The sequence below is a fragment of the Myotis yumanensis genome, unplaced genomic scaffold, assembly GCF_028538775.1.
Source record: "Myotis yumanensis isolate MYYU_CA2020_CCGP unplaced genomic scaffold, mMyoYum1.0.hap1 SCAF_3, whole genome shotgun sequence".
Classification (NCBI taxonomy): Eukaryota; Metazoa; Chordata; class Mammalia; order Chiroptera; family Vespertilionidae; genus Myotis; species Myotis yumanensis.
Window position 1 is genome coordinate 152,726,656 of NW_027223754.1, and position 20,182 is coordinate 152,746,837.

Below are 20,182 nucleotides of genomic sequence, written 5' to 3' on the forward strand. Positions count from 1 at the left end.
CCATCTTTTTGCTAGTAGATAATGTTTAAGGAGAATAATACTTCGTTCTGCACTATAGTCTGCATGTAGTATACTTCTCAGCAAAGTAGGTGTAAAAATAATTTAAAAACAACAGTTTAACCCTTTAACAACTGATGATAACTTTAGATCATAAGTTAACCCTCTGGTATTCCATCCTAAAATTATATTTTCTTTATTAAAACAATATCAATAGCAGCCTTATTAAATATCTACCAGTCTGCTTCATAGAAGAGGAACATAACTTTATATTCAAAGAGTGTGCTCTCTAGTTTGTTCTAAATTTGCAGATACAGAAAAAATGCTAGTTGATCTGAGATGACAGATAACAAATTTTTTTACCTCAGTTCTCCCTGGGGGACAGAAATAAACATGTCCATGGTGTAGGGATACAAATAAACATATCCATGGAAGAATGAAGACTTGCCAACTTATTAAAAAGAACTTCATGACATGTAATTTATAAATTTCTATGTGAACACCCCATGTGTTAAAATTTTGTTTTATTAGAAAAAGAAGGAAATATACTAGCCCATATCATGGTGTACAATCCACGTACTTGTCAATGGGAAATGAAGAGAGAACCATTAATGTTCTTTTTTTTTTTTTTTTTAATGATTGCCACATTCTTTTTTTTTTGAATATATTTTATTGATTTTTCACAGAGAGGAAGGGAGAGAGATAGAGAGTTAGAAACATCGATGAGAGAGAGACATCGATCAGCTGCCTCCTGCACACCCCCCACTGGGGATGTGCCCGCAACCAAGGTACATGCCCTTGACCGGAATCGAACCCGGGACCTTTCAGTCCCCAGGCCGACGCTCTATCCACTGAGCCAAACCGGTTTCGGCTCATTAATGTTCTTGAATGCCACTCAATCATACACTGTCAACACTGGCCAAAGGCAATTTAAGACTATTTAATAGATATATACATATTTTTTTTATAATTTCATAATCATAACCTCTGTGCTCACAATCTCTTTTTATTTTTTGAAACAACTAGCAACAGGATCATCGGTTTTTGCTTATTTAGTTCAAATGTGGAGAGGTTATGAAAGAATAACCAGATGAATCAGAAGTACAATTTATTGACAACCCGGCTAATCAACTAGTAATTCTGAGCAATTTCATTATTTTGGCTCTTTCTGCTCCCACTAGAGTCATTTCACAGTCAAGTGTCAATCATAAGCTATTTATACACATCTTAGTCTAGTCATTGCAGAGCAAATCAGTCCCAGGGCATGGCACCACACCACATGCCTTCCACAGAGAGAGTAACATGGCCCTTTAAGGTTGGGCAGAGGCTGCAGAATGCTGCTACTATCAATAACAACAATAATAATACGATAGCTTCATTTTTTATGCATGATTGTTATAACTTTGTGCAAAGAGAAAGAAAATTCAGTGAAGTATTTACATTTCTTCTAATTTTATAAGAAATGCTAGTGCATCACACTTTCTCGTTGGGGCCTTGCTGTCTCTGCCACTTTTCTTCCTTGATCTGTTACCCACTGCCCTTGCAGGTGGCAGTTTTGTTCTGTGACCCTCTCTTTTTGGAAACAAAAGCTATTCTCTCTAGTGATACCATGACAAAGAAAAGAAAATAAATATCTGAGCAATCAAAAAGATAATCAATACTCTAATTAATTTAGCTACAGGACTTTAGGGGCTGGCTGTGGGTAAGGATGTGCTTTTCTTTAACAAAATCAGAAGAACATGATCAAAATGTTATCTAAGACGCAGAGCCCTCAGCAAAGCTTTTCTTTTACAGTCAAGAGGTAAGAACAACAGACAGATGGCACGGTGGAGAGGGTGATGTTTGAAAGAGGGATGGCTGACGCTTTGTCTTCTCCTGCCTGCCACAGGGGAGAGCAAGGAAACACTTAGAGAAGTCATCGATATCAATGAAAAAGGAATGAATCATATAGAGCAACAAAGAAACTCAAGACAAAAGAATAAATGGTAGCAGAGGTAGGGCTCAGAGACTTTCAAAAGCAACATCACAGCTCTCACTTGAAAGAATATCTTCTAACTTAAGCTCTGAAAATGTCAACTCATCCTACTTTTAAAAACACAAAGAAACTTTCCTTTTATAGCAGAGGGTAGACACGCTAGACATCCTGATTACCCTCTTGTTGAAGTCAACTAAAAAATGTTGTATTGAGCCTGGCCCGAGTGGCTCAATGGTTGAGCATCCACCTATGAACTAGGAGGCCACTGGTTCGATTCCAGGTCAGGGTACATGCCTGGGTTGCGGGCTCGATCGCCAGTAAAGGGGTGCGCAGGAGGCAACTGATCCATGATTCTCTCTCATCATTGATGTTTCTATCTCTCTCCCTCTCCCTTCCTCTCTGAAATCAACAAAAATATATTTAAAAACGAATGTTGGATTAAAAAAACAACAAAAAACTTTGAGATGGCATTGGAGCCATCATAATACTAAGGAATACTACAGACCAAAAACTCAATGAAAGTGGGAATCCAGTGAAGTAAACAGAACACTAGAAAAAGTGAGTCAGAGTCTGTCCTGAGGGCATTTTCCCTGCCTGGTTAATTTAAGCTTTTGTGAAAAACAAAACCTGAAAAGATTTAAAAGAGAATATAGGAGAATTCTCTTCATTACCTCAGGTGCAGAAGGATATTCCTAAAGGAGACACAAAGTGAAAAGAACCTCTAACTCCTTTAAAATTAAGACCCTCTCTTTAGCAAAAGATATAATAAGCACATGAAAGACAAGCTACAGAGCAGAAGATATTTGTAAAATATATACCCAGTAAAAGACCTGATCCAGAACCATAACGAACTCTTACACATAAGGAACTCTCACAAATAAGGAAAATACCCAAGCTAAACCAAACTAAATAAATTTTAAAAGCCCAGAGAAACTAATAGTGGACAAATGGGTCTTAATGCGCAAAAGATTTGATAGGAATTTCACACAAAAAGAAATCTAAACATATAAAAATGAGTATATCTGTATTAACCATGTCTTTTATTTTCTGTATTCAGACATCTGGGCCGTGTTGGCCCTGGAGGGACTGTCCTTCCCAGGTCAGCTGATTCCTACACCTGGAGTGTGCCTTCCCAATACAATCCACCCCATCCACAGCCCACCCCAACCAGCCCCTCTCTAGGATTCTCACACTCTGGGCCACAACCCCGCTCCCCTAATCACCTCAGGGCCAGGTACAAGGAGAGATAGCAGTCTACGCCCCGAGCCTGAGGAAATTGTTCCAGCCTGCTTATCTAGCCTCTCCTGTTCCAGTGGAAACCGAAACAAAGGCTCCTGCCCAGTTGCTCCCTCTCCTGCCTCATGACAGACCCTGGCACTTGATGCTATGGCCACCCAAGGGTGCTGTGCTCTTTCCTCATGGGAGCTGTGAGAAACAACGTATCTTCAATGGCAATCATCTCCTCATCTGCTGGCCTCCCTATACCCCCCATTTTCTATTAACAGACTGTAGTTTAAAACATCTTCATTAGCAAACCAGAGAAATGCAAATTACATCACAATGAGATACAATTTCACACTGACAATATGGGCAAAGATGACAATAGTTGATTGATGAATATACACACAACCGAAAGGCTGATACACTGCTTGGGTAAGTGTACACCATTACAACCATTTTCACAAGCTTACTAATATTCCTAGATGTATACATCCTAGAGAAACTCCTGTACATTTGCAGTGGGATGCATACTCAAAATATTCATCGCAGCACTGTTGTTAATGGCAAAAAAGATATCACTCCATATACTCATCAATAACAACATATATAAGTACAATGAAATATTATACAGTAGTCAATTAAATGGTTATAACTATATGCAACAATGTGGATGAATCTCTAGAACATATTACTGAGTAGAAAAAAAATAATGGGAAAAATGTACAGTATGATTCCATTTATAGGAAGTTCCATTCAATAGAAAATGAAGCAACAAACCATTTAAACACACAGACATATAGAGGTTACCCTTGGGGGTGAGGACGGCAATGGGATTAGGGGAGCACAAAGGTAATGATGCCTTTTTTCTTAAACTTGGTGGTTCCATGCATGTTCACTGTAATGTTATTCTTCATACTCTACACCTATTTTATAAATGTTCTTTTGTTTCTCCTGAATTCTTAATATGAGCAGCTCTTAGAAAGGATATAAGACTAGTTTTATAACATACCGTCCTCACTGGTGTGGGTCTCAGTACCAGCATCCTGATCCACTTCCTCCAACGTACCGTGCTCGCTGTAGGGGCTGTCGCTGTGGAGCGGAAATAGAAATTCATGTGAAGCCAAAGTGGAAAGAATTTCAAAAATGAGCAATTGCTACTGTAAGGAAGCCTATAAGGCTTGGAATGGCCAGAGTTACTGGACAGCCGCTCAGTGGAATGCTGGAGCCTCTAGGGACGATCTGGCCCCTGGGCAGTGTGCGTCCCTTTGCTGGGACACAAAGGTTGTTTTACAACTCTGCAAAGACAAAGCTAACTTGTAGGGAACTCGCAGCCCTACAACTAACTCTTATCCACAGAAGCGAAAATTTGTCAAGTTCTCGTGTAATATGTGCCCTATGAATGCACCAGTTTTTGCAAATTCATTTCAACATTCCTTACCACATATTAATAAATGGCTCTTTGATTTCTGCTTTGAATTAATTGTAGTATTTTTTCCATCTTTTCTTCACAGATGTTCATTGTATGTTTGTGTGAGAGTTACGATTTTATCCTTTCAAAAACTCACCCTTGCTCGGCTGGCGTGGCTCAATGGTTGAGAGTCAACCTATGAACCAGGAGGTCGCGGTTCAATTCCTGGTCAGGGTACATGCCCAGGTTGCGGGCTCGATCCCCAGTGTGGGGTGTGTGGGAGGCAGCCGATCAATGATTCTCTCTCATCATTGATGTTTCTATTTTTGTCTCTTCCTCTCCCTTCTTCTCTGAAATCAATTAAACAAACAAACAAACAAACAAACAAAAAACTCACCCTTTAACACTACCATCACCTCTTCTCAAATGCATGCTGATAAATGAAATAAGCACTGGATACCGATACAGACCTGACTTTGCTGCAAAAGCCCATTTATATTGCTGCTGTTGGGTAACAAGGGTAACTGCTGTATTATTGACTTTCTGTTTAGAAGGAGCAATACCCATAGAGAACACTATGTACGGGAGAAGAACATAAGCACATGTTATTGCCGAAAGACTCTTTATTACGGGGATTTACTCTGTAAAAAAGCAGCAACCACAGAAAGGACAGCGCATCCAATAATCCTGATCAGACACCCACATGCTTGTTCATTCATCTTCTCAGCGCCAAGCTCAGTCAGTACCGTGCACATAGTTAAGTGCAGGGTAAAGTAAATATTTTTGAATTGACTGTCATGTGTAAAATTGCTGGATATACTATAGAACTGGCATGTGTCATCCTTTGTGGTTAATTTAGAAAGCCGTACTTCTGGAAAGAATCAACTCTCAGTTTTCTTGAGGCATATGACCACACTGTGGTTTGAGATCACATTGTGGTTTAAGTAAAAAATCAGTGTACCTTTAGTTACTTAAGATCTTTCAGCTACTGATTCTATTTCTACTTAATCCCTGGGAAGGCAAAGGGAAACAGAGTCTTGAGGAGGGTTGAGAATGAAGGCTCAAACACGTCTATTTCTGGCCATTCCTGCATGTGAGCTGTGCAGGGCAGTTTCTGAGTGAGGCTGGGAGGCAGCTGCTAAGGGGGAGGACTCATGTGGGTTTGTAATCAGACAGACCTGTCTCCAGTGGGCTGTCTCCAGTTACTACCAGGCATTGGACAGGCTCCTTGGTCTCTCTTAACTTACTTGGTAGAGTGACTGTGAGGAGTAAGAGAGATCATATGCCCTGAGGAGCTGTAGGGACTGCTCAAGGACTCAAGCTACTTTCATTGATCATATACACTCTCCTAGAAGCTGGGGCTCATATATCAAATTGTGAACATAAACCATTTAGGGTGTTCTACCATTGGTATTATTCAATTGACTATATCTCCCTCATTTTTACTGCTTCACTGAAAGGTGTCTATACTGCCATATTAAAACACTGTTATCCCAACAGCATGGGTATTACCAGAGGGAAAGAGGGGTAGGGGAAGGTAGAAGAGTGTATAGGGAGGATTAAATGGTGATGAAAGGAGATTTGACTTTGGGTGGTAAATACACAATACAATATACAAATAATGCATGATAGAATTGTAAGCTTGAAACCTATAGATTTTTAAAAAATATATTTTATTGATTTTTTACAGAGAGGAAGGGAGAGAGATAGAGAGTTAGAAACATCGATGAGAGAGAAACATCGGTCAGCTGCCTCCTGCACACACCCTACTGGGTATGTGCCCGCAGCCAAGGTACATGCCCTTGACCAGAATCGAACCTGGGACCCTTGAGTCCGCAGGCCAACGCTCTATCCACTGAGCCAAACAGGTTAGGGTGAAAGCTATAGATTTTTAATAACCAATGCCATCCCAATAAACTCAAGTAAAAATAAGTAAAATGAAAAAATTGTTATCCCAACAATATATTAATGTAAATAATTTGCTCAAAATAACCACTACCACAACTAGTTAGGATAATATTAATAAGAATAAAAATAAAAATAAGTAAGAATGGCCTTGGCCAGTGTGCTTCAGTTGGTTGGATGTCATCCTGCGCACCAAAAGGTTGCTGGTTTGATTCTTGGTCAGGGCACATGACCAGGTTGCGGGTCTGGCCCCTGGTCAGGTGTGTACGGGAAGCAACTGATTGATGTTTCACTCTCACATCAATGTTTCTCTCTCTCCCTCTTCCTTAATCTCTCTCAAAAGTCAATAAAAATATATTAAAAAAAAAAAGTAAGAATGAAAAAACATTTGGTTGATAAAGCTCCTCTAAAAAATGAGAATTTTGAAACCACTTTATATAAAATTAAAACTATTTCAGAATGAAAATAAAATCTGTCAATTCAATCAGTTATCTTTTCTTGATGTACTAGTAAAAATTAATATAGTTCTATATAATATCAAAACCATTATTCTCCACAAAAGCCATGATAGGGTGGATATATCTAAAAAGATGTCATCCTTGGGGAAAAGGGATGACGTTCTATAATAAGAAGCCAGGGTTGCTATGGGTCTTAGCATTCTAATTTATCTCAAGTATTCCTACTGCTGCTTCTTTTTTGTTAGTTGGAAGCACTGGCAACCTATGGTCAATTCTTTTTCTTAAAAAGTTGATTCCTATTCTTCTATAATTTTTCCAGGGGAAGAAGGACTCAACATTTTTTAACTTACCAGTAGTCGTCTCCAGCCATACATTTCTCATAAACAGGGCCGTCCAGCTCTTTAGCATCCGGGAAAATAGTCTCATGGTGGATGATGATGGTTTTGACAATTTCATTCACATGAGCCTGGCAGGACACTTGATCCTGTATTTCTGGGACGGGCATCAATGTTGGGCCAAAGCAAATGGCCAGGTTATAAGGGTCCATCATGTTCTCATCACTGTATTGTGAAAGACTTTGAAAGGAAGCAAGGAAGGAGTCATAAAAGAACGCGGGGGGGGGGGGGGGGGGGGGCGGGGGGCGGGCGGGGGAGAAGATGAGTGTTTAATAAGGTATTCCATATTCTGAAAATAGGAATCTAAAATATTTTCTTTGGTTTTTATTATTAGATGAAAATGATACTCCATCCTAATTTAAGTTGGCTCAGCAAACGCTAAAGAAAGTGGAGTGACTTATAACCCTTCAACTAGACAGAAACTGAAAGGGGAATAGAAGTCCCCTTAGTTAAGTGGCATTTTTCAAAGCCACAGGGAGTCTTCTCCAATGGAAACTGGAATCAAGCGAGTGAGTTTCATTTGCAAACACTGCGGTCAGGCTGTAAATGCTGCTCACGTAAATCTGGGAAGGACAGTAGCAATCTCCATAAAGCTTCATGGATATTTTTTACATTGTCCTCCCACTACTCAAAAACATCTCAGATTTCAGTTTTCTCCTATAAATCTTGAGGAAAGCCCTGAGGAAAACAGAGCACCCACTTCTCTGTAACCACTGAAAGAAAGTGAACAACGCCACCCCTGTAATTTGCTTTTGGGTAGGACTACCAACACCGGATGAAGAAAAGGGGAAAAGAATCCTCAATTCTCTCATTCCACTTAAAGCTGGGAAACTACACACTTTGGGGAGGCTTCTGGTTGTCTAGCATTAATTTCTAAATTTCATCCAACGGATATCTGTAAGCTATTTTTCCACAGATGACCCCAAATAAGCCAGCTCTTTATTGCCGCGCCTCTACCACATGAGCAAGGTACTGACTGTTCCAGGGAGAGCCTAGAGATGCTATCTCTCAGTGTATAAAATGTCGATCTTGAAAGGAAATGTAAAATCCAGGTGAACAGATGACAAATGGAAGGAGAAAGAAGATACTCAACTACCTTTGTGAGATGGTGACAGACACAAAGAAACTGAGAAACCACATGACATGATACTTTACCCTCTTTTGGAAATAAGATAGCCTAGAAAGTAGGAAACACAAAAGCATAATTTCCACAGCTAACATATGTCTTTCCCTTCTGCCATTTCTCCAACATACAATCTTAAAAAAAGAAAGTTCACAATAACAGCCACGGTCATGTTACAGACCGTCTTGAAAACGGATGCCGGAAGGAGAAGTGAGAGTCAGAGTAAGAATCGGCTAATTTTCCAAAGACACACTGAAGCTCAGTGGGGAGGGCCACAGTTAATCGTCCTGGGTCTTTAACTCAGGGCTGGCGTGAAAAGCAAAAACTTGACATAAAAATGTTATTTTTCCATGTTTTGATTTTACAATTTAAAAAGAATAGGTAGCTTCTCTTTTCAAAATTCTCTTTTCAAGAATCCCACCCGAGAGGCTCGGCCTTGTCACTGCAGGAAGGCGGGTGCAGGGACAGAAATGCTGCAAGCAACGCCAGCTACCTGACTCATGGCACATGCGCCATTCTGTTGAGATACGTGAGTCAGATTCAGGTTTTGAGAACTTGCTTGATTCGCAGCCTACTTTCCTAGTCTGCTGTGGTTTACTGGTTCAGGTGCATCAGAAGAGTTTAGTCAGGACCGCACGGAAAGGATTAGCAGGAACGCAGAACACTCCATCTTCATCGGAGCACATGCATTTAAAGGTGAAAACGCAAGCCTCCAGATTTACAACTGCCTGGCGACTAGGCCTAATATTAAAAACGTTTTTTAAAATTTTCAGTTACAGTTTGCACATAATATTATATTAGTTTCAGGTGTGATAGACTGAGTAGGCCTATTTAAAGGTAAAAATTTATGGCATCTATTTAACCTAAACATAGTCTATACCCATCCCTCTAGATACTGCTTATTTCTAGTGGTGACTCCTGTACAAATGGGTTCCTACTGTCACTGGTGGCTGTTTTAGTTCCATTCTGTATGGTTCCCTGTCAGTATTTCCCTATTGCGTGATACTTGGTTTCTAGGCTCAGCCTGAATGGGTATGATTTCAGAAATAGTCAACAGGGTTGTAAAAAACCCCCATGGCTTGTGAGAACTTAAAACCTCCAGTGAAACAGAGAAGAGGAAATTTCCAAATTTTAAGAAGGGAGAACCCGTGCCAGAATGAGAAGGCAATTCCCCAAGTCACCCCCCGCCACCCCGCCCGCCCGGATTTCTTTGTTTCTAATTGCTCAACTGAAACATTGAATAACAAGAGGATTCTTCCATGCTACTTGGGGAAGATGTTCTTATAATGGAGCCCAGGTAGCAGAAAGTAACACTAAAAATCAAGTTGCTTAAAAGAGTAAAAGTCTCTTTGAAAATAACGCAGTGATTTTTAAGACTTCTATTACATTTTAAAAAAGAGGTTTTAGAAATATCTTTTGCTTGACAAGGTCTCATTATATTGAATTTGCAGAAATTCCTTTTTGGATCTGTGTGTAAGACTCATCTATAATTCCCCTCCTTCCCTGACTACCACATTAAAAAAAAAAAATCACTGAAATTTTCTGCAATGAGCAGGTGGTTTATACCACTTTGACAAAAACATTCACGACATCACTGAACAGTGTTCTTTTTAGTGCTATTTGTATATTTTTGCATTTATGACCATAGTTTCTGCATCTTTCATCTATCATACAACGACCTTAATCTGCTGAGGAAAAATGGACCTTCAGTCTATCCTCAATCACTTTTGACTGCTGATAAATGAGACCCGATGTACATTTTACAGAATCCAGAAACAAAGGCAGCATTCAGAGCTGTGCCAGTAGAATTAAGATGGGCATTGTGGCAGGGCACCAGGGTACTTACTGATTGAGGAAGGCAAAGAGGTACCGCATCACTATGAGGACCGACCGGGGCAAGGTCAGGAGGAGTTTGCGGATGTGAAACGCCCTCTCACAGAGATTATCTACTCCTGCGGAAAGAGGAGGACACGGTCAGGATCCCTTCACTCGCCACACTGAAAGCAGAACACACTTCACATCTGAACATAAGCAGTCCCTTGCCCCTGGGTGAGGTGTAGTCATAACCAATACAGTGAATAAGCGACCACCCTGAGGGTAACCCCATTTCTGAAGGCTTCTACTCCGACCCATAACGGTTTCCCCTGTGTTTCACGGTCTTGGCCTTGAGCAACTTGGAGACTTCTAGATTTAAGGAATTATTTTTCACTTGCTGCTATTTCTAGATTTTTGCATCTGATATGGTTTCAATTCCTTTTTGCTCCATGTTAACTAAAGTAGCTTTGGGGGACAGTCTCCTTCACCCCATTATTCATGAATCCCTCATATATTTATTTGTCTGTAAATTACTATGATTCAGGCAATTCCTTCCCCTAAAACTACCACAGTATTTTATTTATATGACTTTTACCTTGTATTATATTATTTCATACATTTTTTAAACAAAATATTTTAGGAGAGCCTGCTGGGTTTCAAGCACCGAGTTAGACATTAGGAGTACACTGGTGATAGGATTCCCGCTCTCATAGAATTTACACCCTGGTGTTTATAGCTTTTCATTTCCTTATCCTGTCTTCCCTGTAAGATGGTGAAATATCTGAAGAGATGGGTACCTGGGATTTCCTAGTATCATTTTATCTCTTTCTAGGAATACAAATTGTCCAAAGCTTCTCAATACTACAGTGCTTATGATCAGCAGCAAAATATTCCATTATCTGCACAATGGTTCACATTTTAAACCATATTTTCACATTCGTTATCTAATTTAATGTGGAAAACAATGCTGTGGAGTGGGCATGGCATGTACTGCCATCCCCACTTAATGGATTAGGAAAATGAGAACTGGGTACATGGCTTACCCAACATCAGCTGGCTGGAGGCATGGAGCTGGGATAGAACTTGTTTTATGTTTCATAAGTCTGGTTGTCTTTCTTGGATTTCAAAGTATCTTTATAAAGATGCTTTGAAGGTACCCAATAAGTATATATTTGAGAAAAATATTTCAAAGATCATTTCAAAAATATTTTTAAAGCTTACTATAATTTCATATTACTGCATTTACTCTTAATTGATCTTGAGATATTCATGTAGTCCACTTGAAAATCCAGGCTTTAGCTCCTGACAGGACAGAGAATTGATTCTCCCCCTCCCCTTGTCAGGTGTTTAACCTTTTCCCATCCACAGATGTGGTCATCCCTCAAGGATCTCTCCTTGGTTCTCTTCAATGGCAACCTCCCCCAGCCTCAAGGTTAGGACCATCACTCTTATGAAGATGGTATCTTTGCTTCATTCTTCTTACTTGTGTGGGACATAAGTCTTGTTGTTTCTACCCCCTGATTATCTCACTAAAAATTTCTTAGTTGAAAACTTTATTATTTCTAACTTAGACCATTTAATACTCTCCTAATGCAATTTCCTATTCTAATTTCTCTAAAACCAGTGGTTCTCAGCCTTAACGTGGAATCACCTGGGGAGATTTTTTAAAATGCTGATGCCCAAGAGCCTTTCTGCAGCCAGGGCTGAGAAGCACTGCCTAATCACTCATGCCAAGCGCAGGTCCCTGGATCCTCGAGTGCGGAGCCAGCTACTTTCCACTTATCAAACCACCAGGTTACCCAGACATTCTATTTTCCTCTCTGCACGGCTGAAAAGGTGAGAACTGTATTAGGGATATTCTCATTTAACCACGGAGGAGTTCGCAAAACAATAAATAATTTATCTGGATCCTTGGGACAAAGCACTCTCATTCCCATCTTTGAGTATGCCATAGCTGGAACTGTCGCTGTCTTCTTTTAGAAAATGGGATTTCAGAAACTCTAACCAGAAGCTAAGTAAAACATACTCATCCAACTAATATTCCTATAACACTTTAAAAATTTCAACATAAATCTATAATTAATAATAGTGTGATTTCAGTAATATTGAAATAAATGCCTTATATCTTTATGCCTTTTCATTTGCAAAGTATTTCAAAATGAAGGAAAAAAATAACACTATGAACAGGTTAGGTTAGGGGCACATCTATTAAATTTAAGTATTTTGTTTAATATACTTCCCAATGATCTTGACTTTATTTTCCAGAAAAGAGGGAATAAGAGGCTTTTAATAAGTTATTAAACAGGTACACAAATTTACTGAGGCCACAAGAACTCAATAATTAAGTTAGCAACAATTCCAGTGTCCCAGTAGGATCATAACATGTCCCAGAGTAATCTGTCTTCCATGACAACTTCATGGGCCACTTGGTAAACCCATATTGTACAGAGAGGAGATAAAATACCTACAGATGAAGTAATTTGCAACTCACTGAGAGTTTAATGGGGGATAATTTTGCATCTATAAATGCTATATATTTAGGTATAGCTAGATTATTGTTTCACATCCAAAATTAAATGGTTAAAAGGTTATTACCTGAAATAACTGATTAAAAAAATTACTGCTGTTGCTCTTCTCAGTTAAAGATACAAAGACAATTTAGTACTCCTGTATCTAGAAAGTCTATCTCAACAAACAAGCAAAATCACTCAAAGGTGAATTTATATATAAATACGATGACCCATTCTTAAAAGTAAACATTGAAATTTACTAGCATTTATTCCCTTGGTCATTAAAAATGGTGTGTGCAGAAATGATTTTACATTCATGATTCAAACCCAAACACTCACAAAGTGTAACATATTTATGTAAATAATATAAAGATGAATTGTCCCATTAATGGTCCCCTGATTGGCAATATCCTCTGCTCGTTTCCAGCCACATGGGTCATAATAAAAACAAAATAATAACAAAAAACTTCTGCTGTTGTTTACTGAGGACCTGGGGGTGTTTCAAGAGTTAAGTCTAGCCTGGCCAGCATGGCTCAGTGGTTGGGTGTCGACCTATGAACCAGGAGGTCATGGTTCCATTCCCTGTCAGGGCACAGGCCTGGGTTGTGGGCTCGATCCCCAGTGGGGGGTGTGCTGGAGGCAGCCAATCAATGATTCTCTCTCATCATTGATGCTTCTATCTTTCTCCCTCCCTTCCTCTCTGAAATCAATAAAAATATATTTAAAAAAAAAGAGTTAAGTCTACTGCTTCTCCAAGCTAATGCTTAGTGTATGGTTATAGTCAGCTATCAGTGAGAGAGATGGTTTTAGCAGCTGAAAGCTAGCTTTGTGGTCTTTGAGGTAAAGGAAAAAAAAAGAATGCAAAAGGAACCACTCTTTTTTTTTTTTTAGGAACCACTCTTAATATGTTATTGATCTTTAATCTTTGTCAAATCCCATAGGGTGCAAGTAATTGTCAGGATAGAAGAAGACACAGGTACTACTTCCAAGGGGCTTAATGTTAATTCAAGATCCTTTGGTTTCTTTTTTTTTTCCTTTGGTTTCTATCTCTCAGTTCTAAACTTAGTTCCTGTACCCCATAAAGACAGTTACAAATTTTATTTAAAAAGACTTAGGGTGCCCTAGCGGGTTTGGCTCAGTGGATAGAGCATTGGCCTGCGGACTGAGGGGTCTCAGGTTCGCTTCTGGTCAAGGGCACATGCCTGGGTTGCGGGCTCAATCCCCAGTGGGGAGCATGCAGGAGGCAGCCGATCAATGATTCTCTCTCATCATTGATGTTTATATCTCTCTCTCCCTCACCCTTCCTCTCTGAAATCAATAAAAAATATTTTAAAAAAGAATTAGGGCAAAATATATTTACATATCAATTCCATAGCAACATTCTATATAATAAAAGGGTAATATGCAAAATTGACCAAATGGTGGAACAACTGGTGGCTATGATGTGCACTGACCACCAGGGGGCAGACGCTCAATGCAGGAGCTGCCCCCTGGTGGTCAGTGTGCTCCCACAGGGAGAGTGCCATTCAGCCACAATCAGGGCTGACAGCTGGTGAGTGCAGTGGCCTGCCTCCGCGGCAGCGCTAAGGATGTCCCACTGTGGCTGTCAGTTGGACATCCCCTGAGGGGGATGTTGTGCACCGAGCCTCTAGTAAGTCATAATAGCCAAGAGGTAGAAATAACCTATATGTTCATTCATGGACAAATGGTATAGACCAGTGATGGCGAACCTATGACACGCGTGTCAGAGGTGACACACGAACTCATTTTTTGGGTTGATTTTTCTTTGTTAAATGGCATTTAAATATATAAAATAAATATCAAAAATATACATCTTTGTTTTACTATCGTTGCAAATATCAAAAAATTTCTATATGTGACATGGCACCAGAGTTAAGTTAGGGTTTTTCAAAATGCTGACATGCTGAGCTCAAAAGGTTCGCCATCACTGGTATAGACACTCAATAAAATATTATTCAGCCTTAAAAAAGAAATGGAATTCTGATACACACTATAAATTGGATAAAACCTTGAAGACATTATGCTAAGTGCAATACTCCAGAAATAAAGAGAAATACTGTATGATTTGACTTATATGAGGTACCTAGAATAGTTAAATTCATAGAGACAGAAAGCAGAATGGTGCTTGGCAGAGATTAGGGGAAGGGAGGAATGGGTAGTTATTGCTTACTGGGTACAACATTTCAGTCTAGGAAAATAAAAAAGTTCTGGAGATGAATGGTTTAATGCCCCTAAACTGTACACTTAAAAATGGTTAAAACAGTAAATTTTTCTTATGTATATTTTCACACACACACACACACACACACACACACACACACACACACACACAGATCGGGAGGGGGTGCTGTGAGATGCAAATGAAAGGTTTCAGGAGAGAAAAGCCACAGGAATGAAAAAAAAGTGACACCAAAAAGACTAGATGAAAAGGAGTCAGGCATACATTCTCTGCAACTACAGTAAATATAAAGCAGGCACAGCAGAATTGCTGGCATTCCTGGAGTAGTAGCAAATCTGTCTGTCCCAGAGGCCTCGGACCCGCTGGCTGCGAGCGGGACTCAGACCTCACCTGACTGCTTGCTGAACAGGCTTGCAGCGTGCATCTTACAGCAGCCTCACTCCGTACAAATGACTCATTTACTCTCCTGAGTCCCGTTACTGGGTCAAAATTTATGGTTGCTACGGACACTCTGATTAATGTGCATTGTGAGTGTGGCAATTCAGTCTTTCATAATTTTAAGCTTCGTGAAGAGATGGATCTTTCTTCCCCTAGAAAAGGTGTCAGTGAGGAAAACCAGTATTTCACTTGGATTTCTTTTATGCTGGGCTTTGTTTCCACAATTCAGATCTTATGTAATTAGGTAAAAGTGGCATTCTTCCAATCTTGGTCACATGCTCCAAGCTCCGTAGGCTAATTTATACTTTTTTTTCTAGCATGGCAAGGCTCCTATGTCGAAATCCCAACTTCCCAGCCTGGGGGTTTGACAGCTCCACGTACATTTGTGTGAAACATTCCCCATAAAGCACAGGTTACTTCAGAAAATGGCAAAAAGTTCACACTAGTGTTATTTGAAACACCCGGTCTTCTGTGGCACTATTTGCAAAAGTATTGGTTTGTCAGAAAACAAAGACTAAATCACAAGATGCAAATTAATCTTTAAGTATAAAGACAAAAAAGGAAACTGATGGCCACATTTAGAATGGTTTATTTAAGAGCCAGCACGCAAATATTTCTGAGCTCCATCGCCCATAAAGCAGTATTCAAGGTGAACTGAACAGTCCCAGGGCACTTAGGTTTACTGTTAGGTTCTAATAATGTCTAGGAATTCATCAATTGTGTGCGCATAACAGTGATGTGTGTGAATAACAGGGAAAGAAGAAAAAAAAACCCAGAGAGATATTCTAGTACATCTGGATGGATCTTGGCCTAGAGATGAGTTACCAGCCGCTCTTCTAGGTAGGAAAGGAAATGCTAGCAACTTCTCTCTGATTAACTACTAACAGATGAACTTCTGTGAATTAAGCCACTGTGTTCTTTCTTAGTTAAATAGAAACACTGTAGAAATAGATACAGAATGTTTCTCCTTCTGCTGAATTATCATATTAAGGTTCGTATGAAGAAACTGAGTCTTAGCCTAGGAAGCTTTACTTATTCAGTTCAGATACTAAGCCTAGAAAATATTTTTGGGGATAAAAGAAAATTATTATAAGGCATCAAACACATTAAGAGCTCAGAGAGAAAACAACCATGTTCGCAATAAAGCTGGAAGAATTTTTAGAAACAAAAACATACACTAGAGGACCAGGAAAAAATTCATAAGTTTTCATGAAACAATCAGAAATGAGCAAACTGATTTGTGCACTAAAGGGCTCATCATAGTATTTTGTATAATTGCAAAATCACTGGAAACAATCTAAATTTCTAAAACTAAGGGATTTGTTAAATTAAATAAAAACCACGCCATGGCCTCTAAAATTTATATTTTAAAACATATTTACAGATATGAGACTATGTTAATGATATCATTAAATTTAAACAGTGGTTTACAAAGAGAAAATATAGTATGATAAATTTTTTAAAAAGATGTTTTTATTGATTTTAGAGAGAGAGGAAGGGAAAGGAAATAGAAACATCAATGATGAGAGAGAATCGTTGATCAGCTACCTCCTGCACACCCCCTACTGGGGATCGAGCCTGTAATCCGGGCATGTACCCTGACTAGGAATTGAACCATGACCTCCTGGTTCATGGGTCGACGCTCAACCACTGAGCCATGCCAGCTAGGCAGTATGATAAAAATTTTAATGACAGATTTCTTGAGATATAATTTATATATTGTATAATTCATACATTTAAAGTATACAATTCAATGGTTTTTAGTATATTCACAGTTAATTAATCATTACCTCAATCAATTTTAGAACCTTCAAAAAGAAATCTCACATCTATTAGCGGCCACTGGATATGACACAACTTTTATTAAAGGTATGTGGTAATGGAATATTATTTGGTAATAAAATAGAGTATTATACATGCTACAACATGGAGGAACCTTAAGACATTATGGTAAGTGAATGAAGCCAGTCAAAAAAGACCACATATTGTATAACTCCATTTCTAGGAAATGGCCAGAATAGGTCAATTTATAGATAGAAAGTAGTTGCCTACTTCTGAGAGTAGTGGTGGTTAGGAGTAAATGGGAAGTGTTTTCTAATTGGGGTTTCTTTTTGGAGTCATGAATGTTCTAAAATGGATTGTAGTGATGGGTGCATAACCTGTGAATATGCTAAAAACTATTGCATTATACACCTTAATGGATGAATTGTATGATATGAGAATTATATCTTGAGAAGCTGCTTTTAAAAGTATATAGATATATGTACGGAAAAAAATCTGGAAAGCCACTAAAAAAATAAATGTAGTTATTTTTGTGTAGAGGGATTCAGGTGATTTGTTTTTCTAGTTTATTTTCTAATATACCTACAGTGATCACATATTAATAGCACAATAAACAATTGCTTTTTTAAAGTACTGACTGGCTATTTGATAATTTCAATGAATTGTTGTTATTTTTTAGGTATAATAATGGCATTGTGGTTATGTTGTACGTATAAAAATGAGAAAAGAATCTTCATATTCCAGAGATACATACAGGTGAAGTGATATGATGCCGGCGGGATAATGGAAGGGGTATAGGTGGGATAGTTTTACCTAAATGAAAGTTGTTAAATCTAGGTGACCATTTATACTGGGCTCACTAGGTTGTTCTGTATCCTTTTGTAGACGTTTGAAATTCTGTATAATAAAAAATCAAAGAAAAGATAGATCCTGAACACAATGGACAGTATAGTTCTACTTTGGCTCTTAAAAAAGTTGAGTGTGCACAGGAACAGAAAGAGAGCTGAAGGAAATGCAGCAGAGAGCACACACGGATGATTCTCTTTGGGTGGTGGCATTAGGGTCGGCAGTACTTTCTTCTTTGTGCTTTTGTGTGTTTTTCAAATATTCTACAATGACGACATGTTGGTTTTGTGAAAGTTAAACAATTTCTCCCTAAAAATGTTTCCCCACGTCCAGAGCAGGCACCTGAATATAACACATAATGTAAAATGGAATGCAAATGTTCCCTCTGGGCTCGCAGCCTGAGGCAGCCAGCAGAGGCCATGAATGGCTCTTCTAAAGCCAGGCGCTTGGACTTCTTCCCTGGAACATCTCAGAGCCACAACACACATTCTAGAAGCTGCCCAGACTGTGTGGGCATAATCTGGAGCATTCCCAAAACCATTCACAAAGTAGATGGTTTAAAAAAAAAAAAAATCAACTTTTGGGTGAGAAACTGAGATACTACCAAGTTTGTCACTTCAATTTACATTGCATTTGAGTTCACCAGGTCTTCAGGTAAGCAATTAAAAAAAAAAAAGTAAGAGGTGTTCTAGAGGTTTATGTAACTCTTAGAAAAGATAGATTTTTTTTATACAAAATAACTGTCACATGCAATTACCTTATTAGGGAAAGTCAAACCCAATTACAGCAATGCCAGGAGAACATGGCATGAACCACCACTGACCTCCATGAGTGCCCGCTCTCCCCTACAATTTCTAAATCTTTGTGCTTCTATCACATACCAACTTAGTTGCATCTATTTGTAAATATCTTATCTCCCCTACTAGATTTTCAGCCTTGTGAATGCAAAAATCAAGTCTTTGACTCCTTAGAAGGTTTTGCACATTGTAGGCAATTAATCAATGGTTCAGATTGTCAAAAGTACATAACATCAATGAGAGGCTATAATGATGGACATATTATACCATTCTCAAAGATTTTATTGAAAATGTAGGAAAACTACAGATGCAACATGGTCACATTGGTAAGAAAAAACGCTTAACTAGAGATAAATCAATAATAGTCAGAAATCCCTTCTTTTCAAAAGACCACATGTTGGAAGAAAAGGGATTGTTATATGCAGTGTCCTCCCATATTCTTGAAAACATCCTATTCTGCAAAACTGTGTACTAAAAATAACAGAACTTAGGAGTAAAAGACTGTTAACGCCTGCGAGAAAGTTTGTAACTAGAGCGCTATCCAAAACATTAACAATACTACTTAAATTGCTAGCACAGTGAAATCTCTACTGGGGTGTGTATCTCGCATCCTTATCGACCTTGAACCCTAGGGCATCTGCTTCTTTGAGATGAAGGTCCTGGAGGGTTTTGGTTTCCAATGGAGACTATTTTCATGAAATTTAACCCAAGGATTATTAATCCCTTGATTTTCATTAATTCCCTCCATTGTTTTAATGCACACAGGGGGAAATGTCTTTGCAGCGTCTTCGTGTGCACTTGCAGCATTTCATATAAGGCACCGCTTGCAGGAAAGGAAGATATTGCTGGAGATTCCCCATTTTTTTCCTTAGTCTTCATAGTTTGCTAAGCTTAACTCTTTAATTGTGGAAAACTTGTTTTTGTTACAAAACATTTAATGTGCTGGGCAAAATCATGCTGGAACCAACACAACTTTTGTTATACTAACATCATTTCCAAATGCATTTAGTAATTATGTTAAAAAAACAACAAAACCAACCAATGTTTTAAAACACAAACTAGTAAGTGGCTAACCCAGTTTATAGTAGCAGCCATTGTAACAGCTGTAATAATAACAGCTAGCAATACTTATTGAGGCTTACTATGTACCAGGCAGGATGCTAAACGCTTTCTAACTTTCTATGAATTGTTTCATTTATTCTTCATAAGACTCTATGAAGTAAATAAAGAAACGGATATTTAACGAGATTAAGTCTTAATCTCTGTCCAAGGTTACAAAGCTAGGATTTGAACCTAGATAATTCTGACTCAA

General features: G+C 38.7%; 1 protein-coding gene across 2 annotated transcripts in view; it reads right to left on the reverse strand.

Annotated features, from left to right (window-relative positions):
- Positions 1 to 20,182, reverse strand: part of SRGAP1 (SLIT-ROBO Rho GTPase activating protein 1) — a 255,335-nt gene that overhangs the window by 13,682 nt on the left and 221,471 nt on the right. For both annotated transcript variants that reach the window (XM_070409810.1, XM_070409811.1), the window contains exons 16-18: positions 10,329 to 10,434; positions 7,315 to 7,539; positions 4,203 to 4,282 (exon numbers count right to left, since the gene is read on the reverse strand). In XM_070409810.1, the coding sequence (XP_070265911.1) occupies positions 4,203 to 4,282; positions 7,315 to 7,539; positions 10,329 to 10,434 (411 nt within the window). The remainder of the gene's footprint in view (positions 1 to 4,202; positions 4,283 to 7,314; positions 7,540 to 10,328; positions 10,435 to 20,182) is intronic.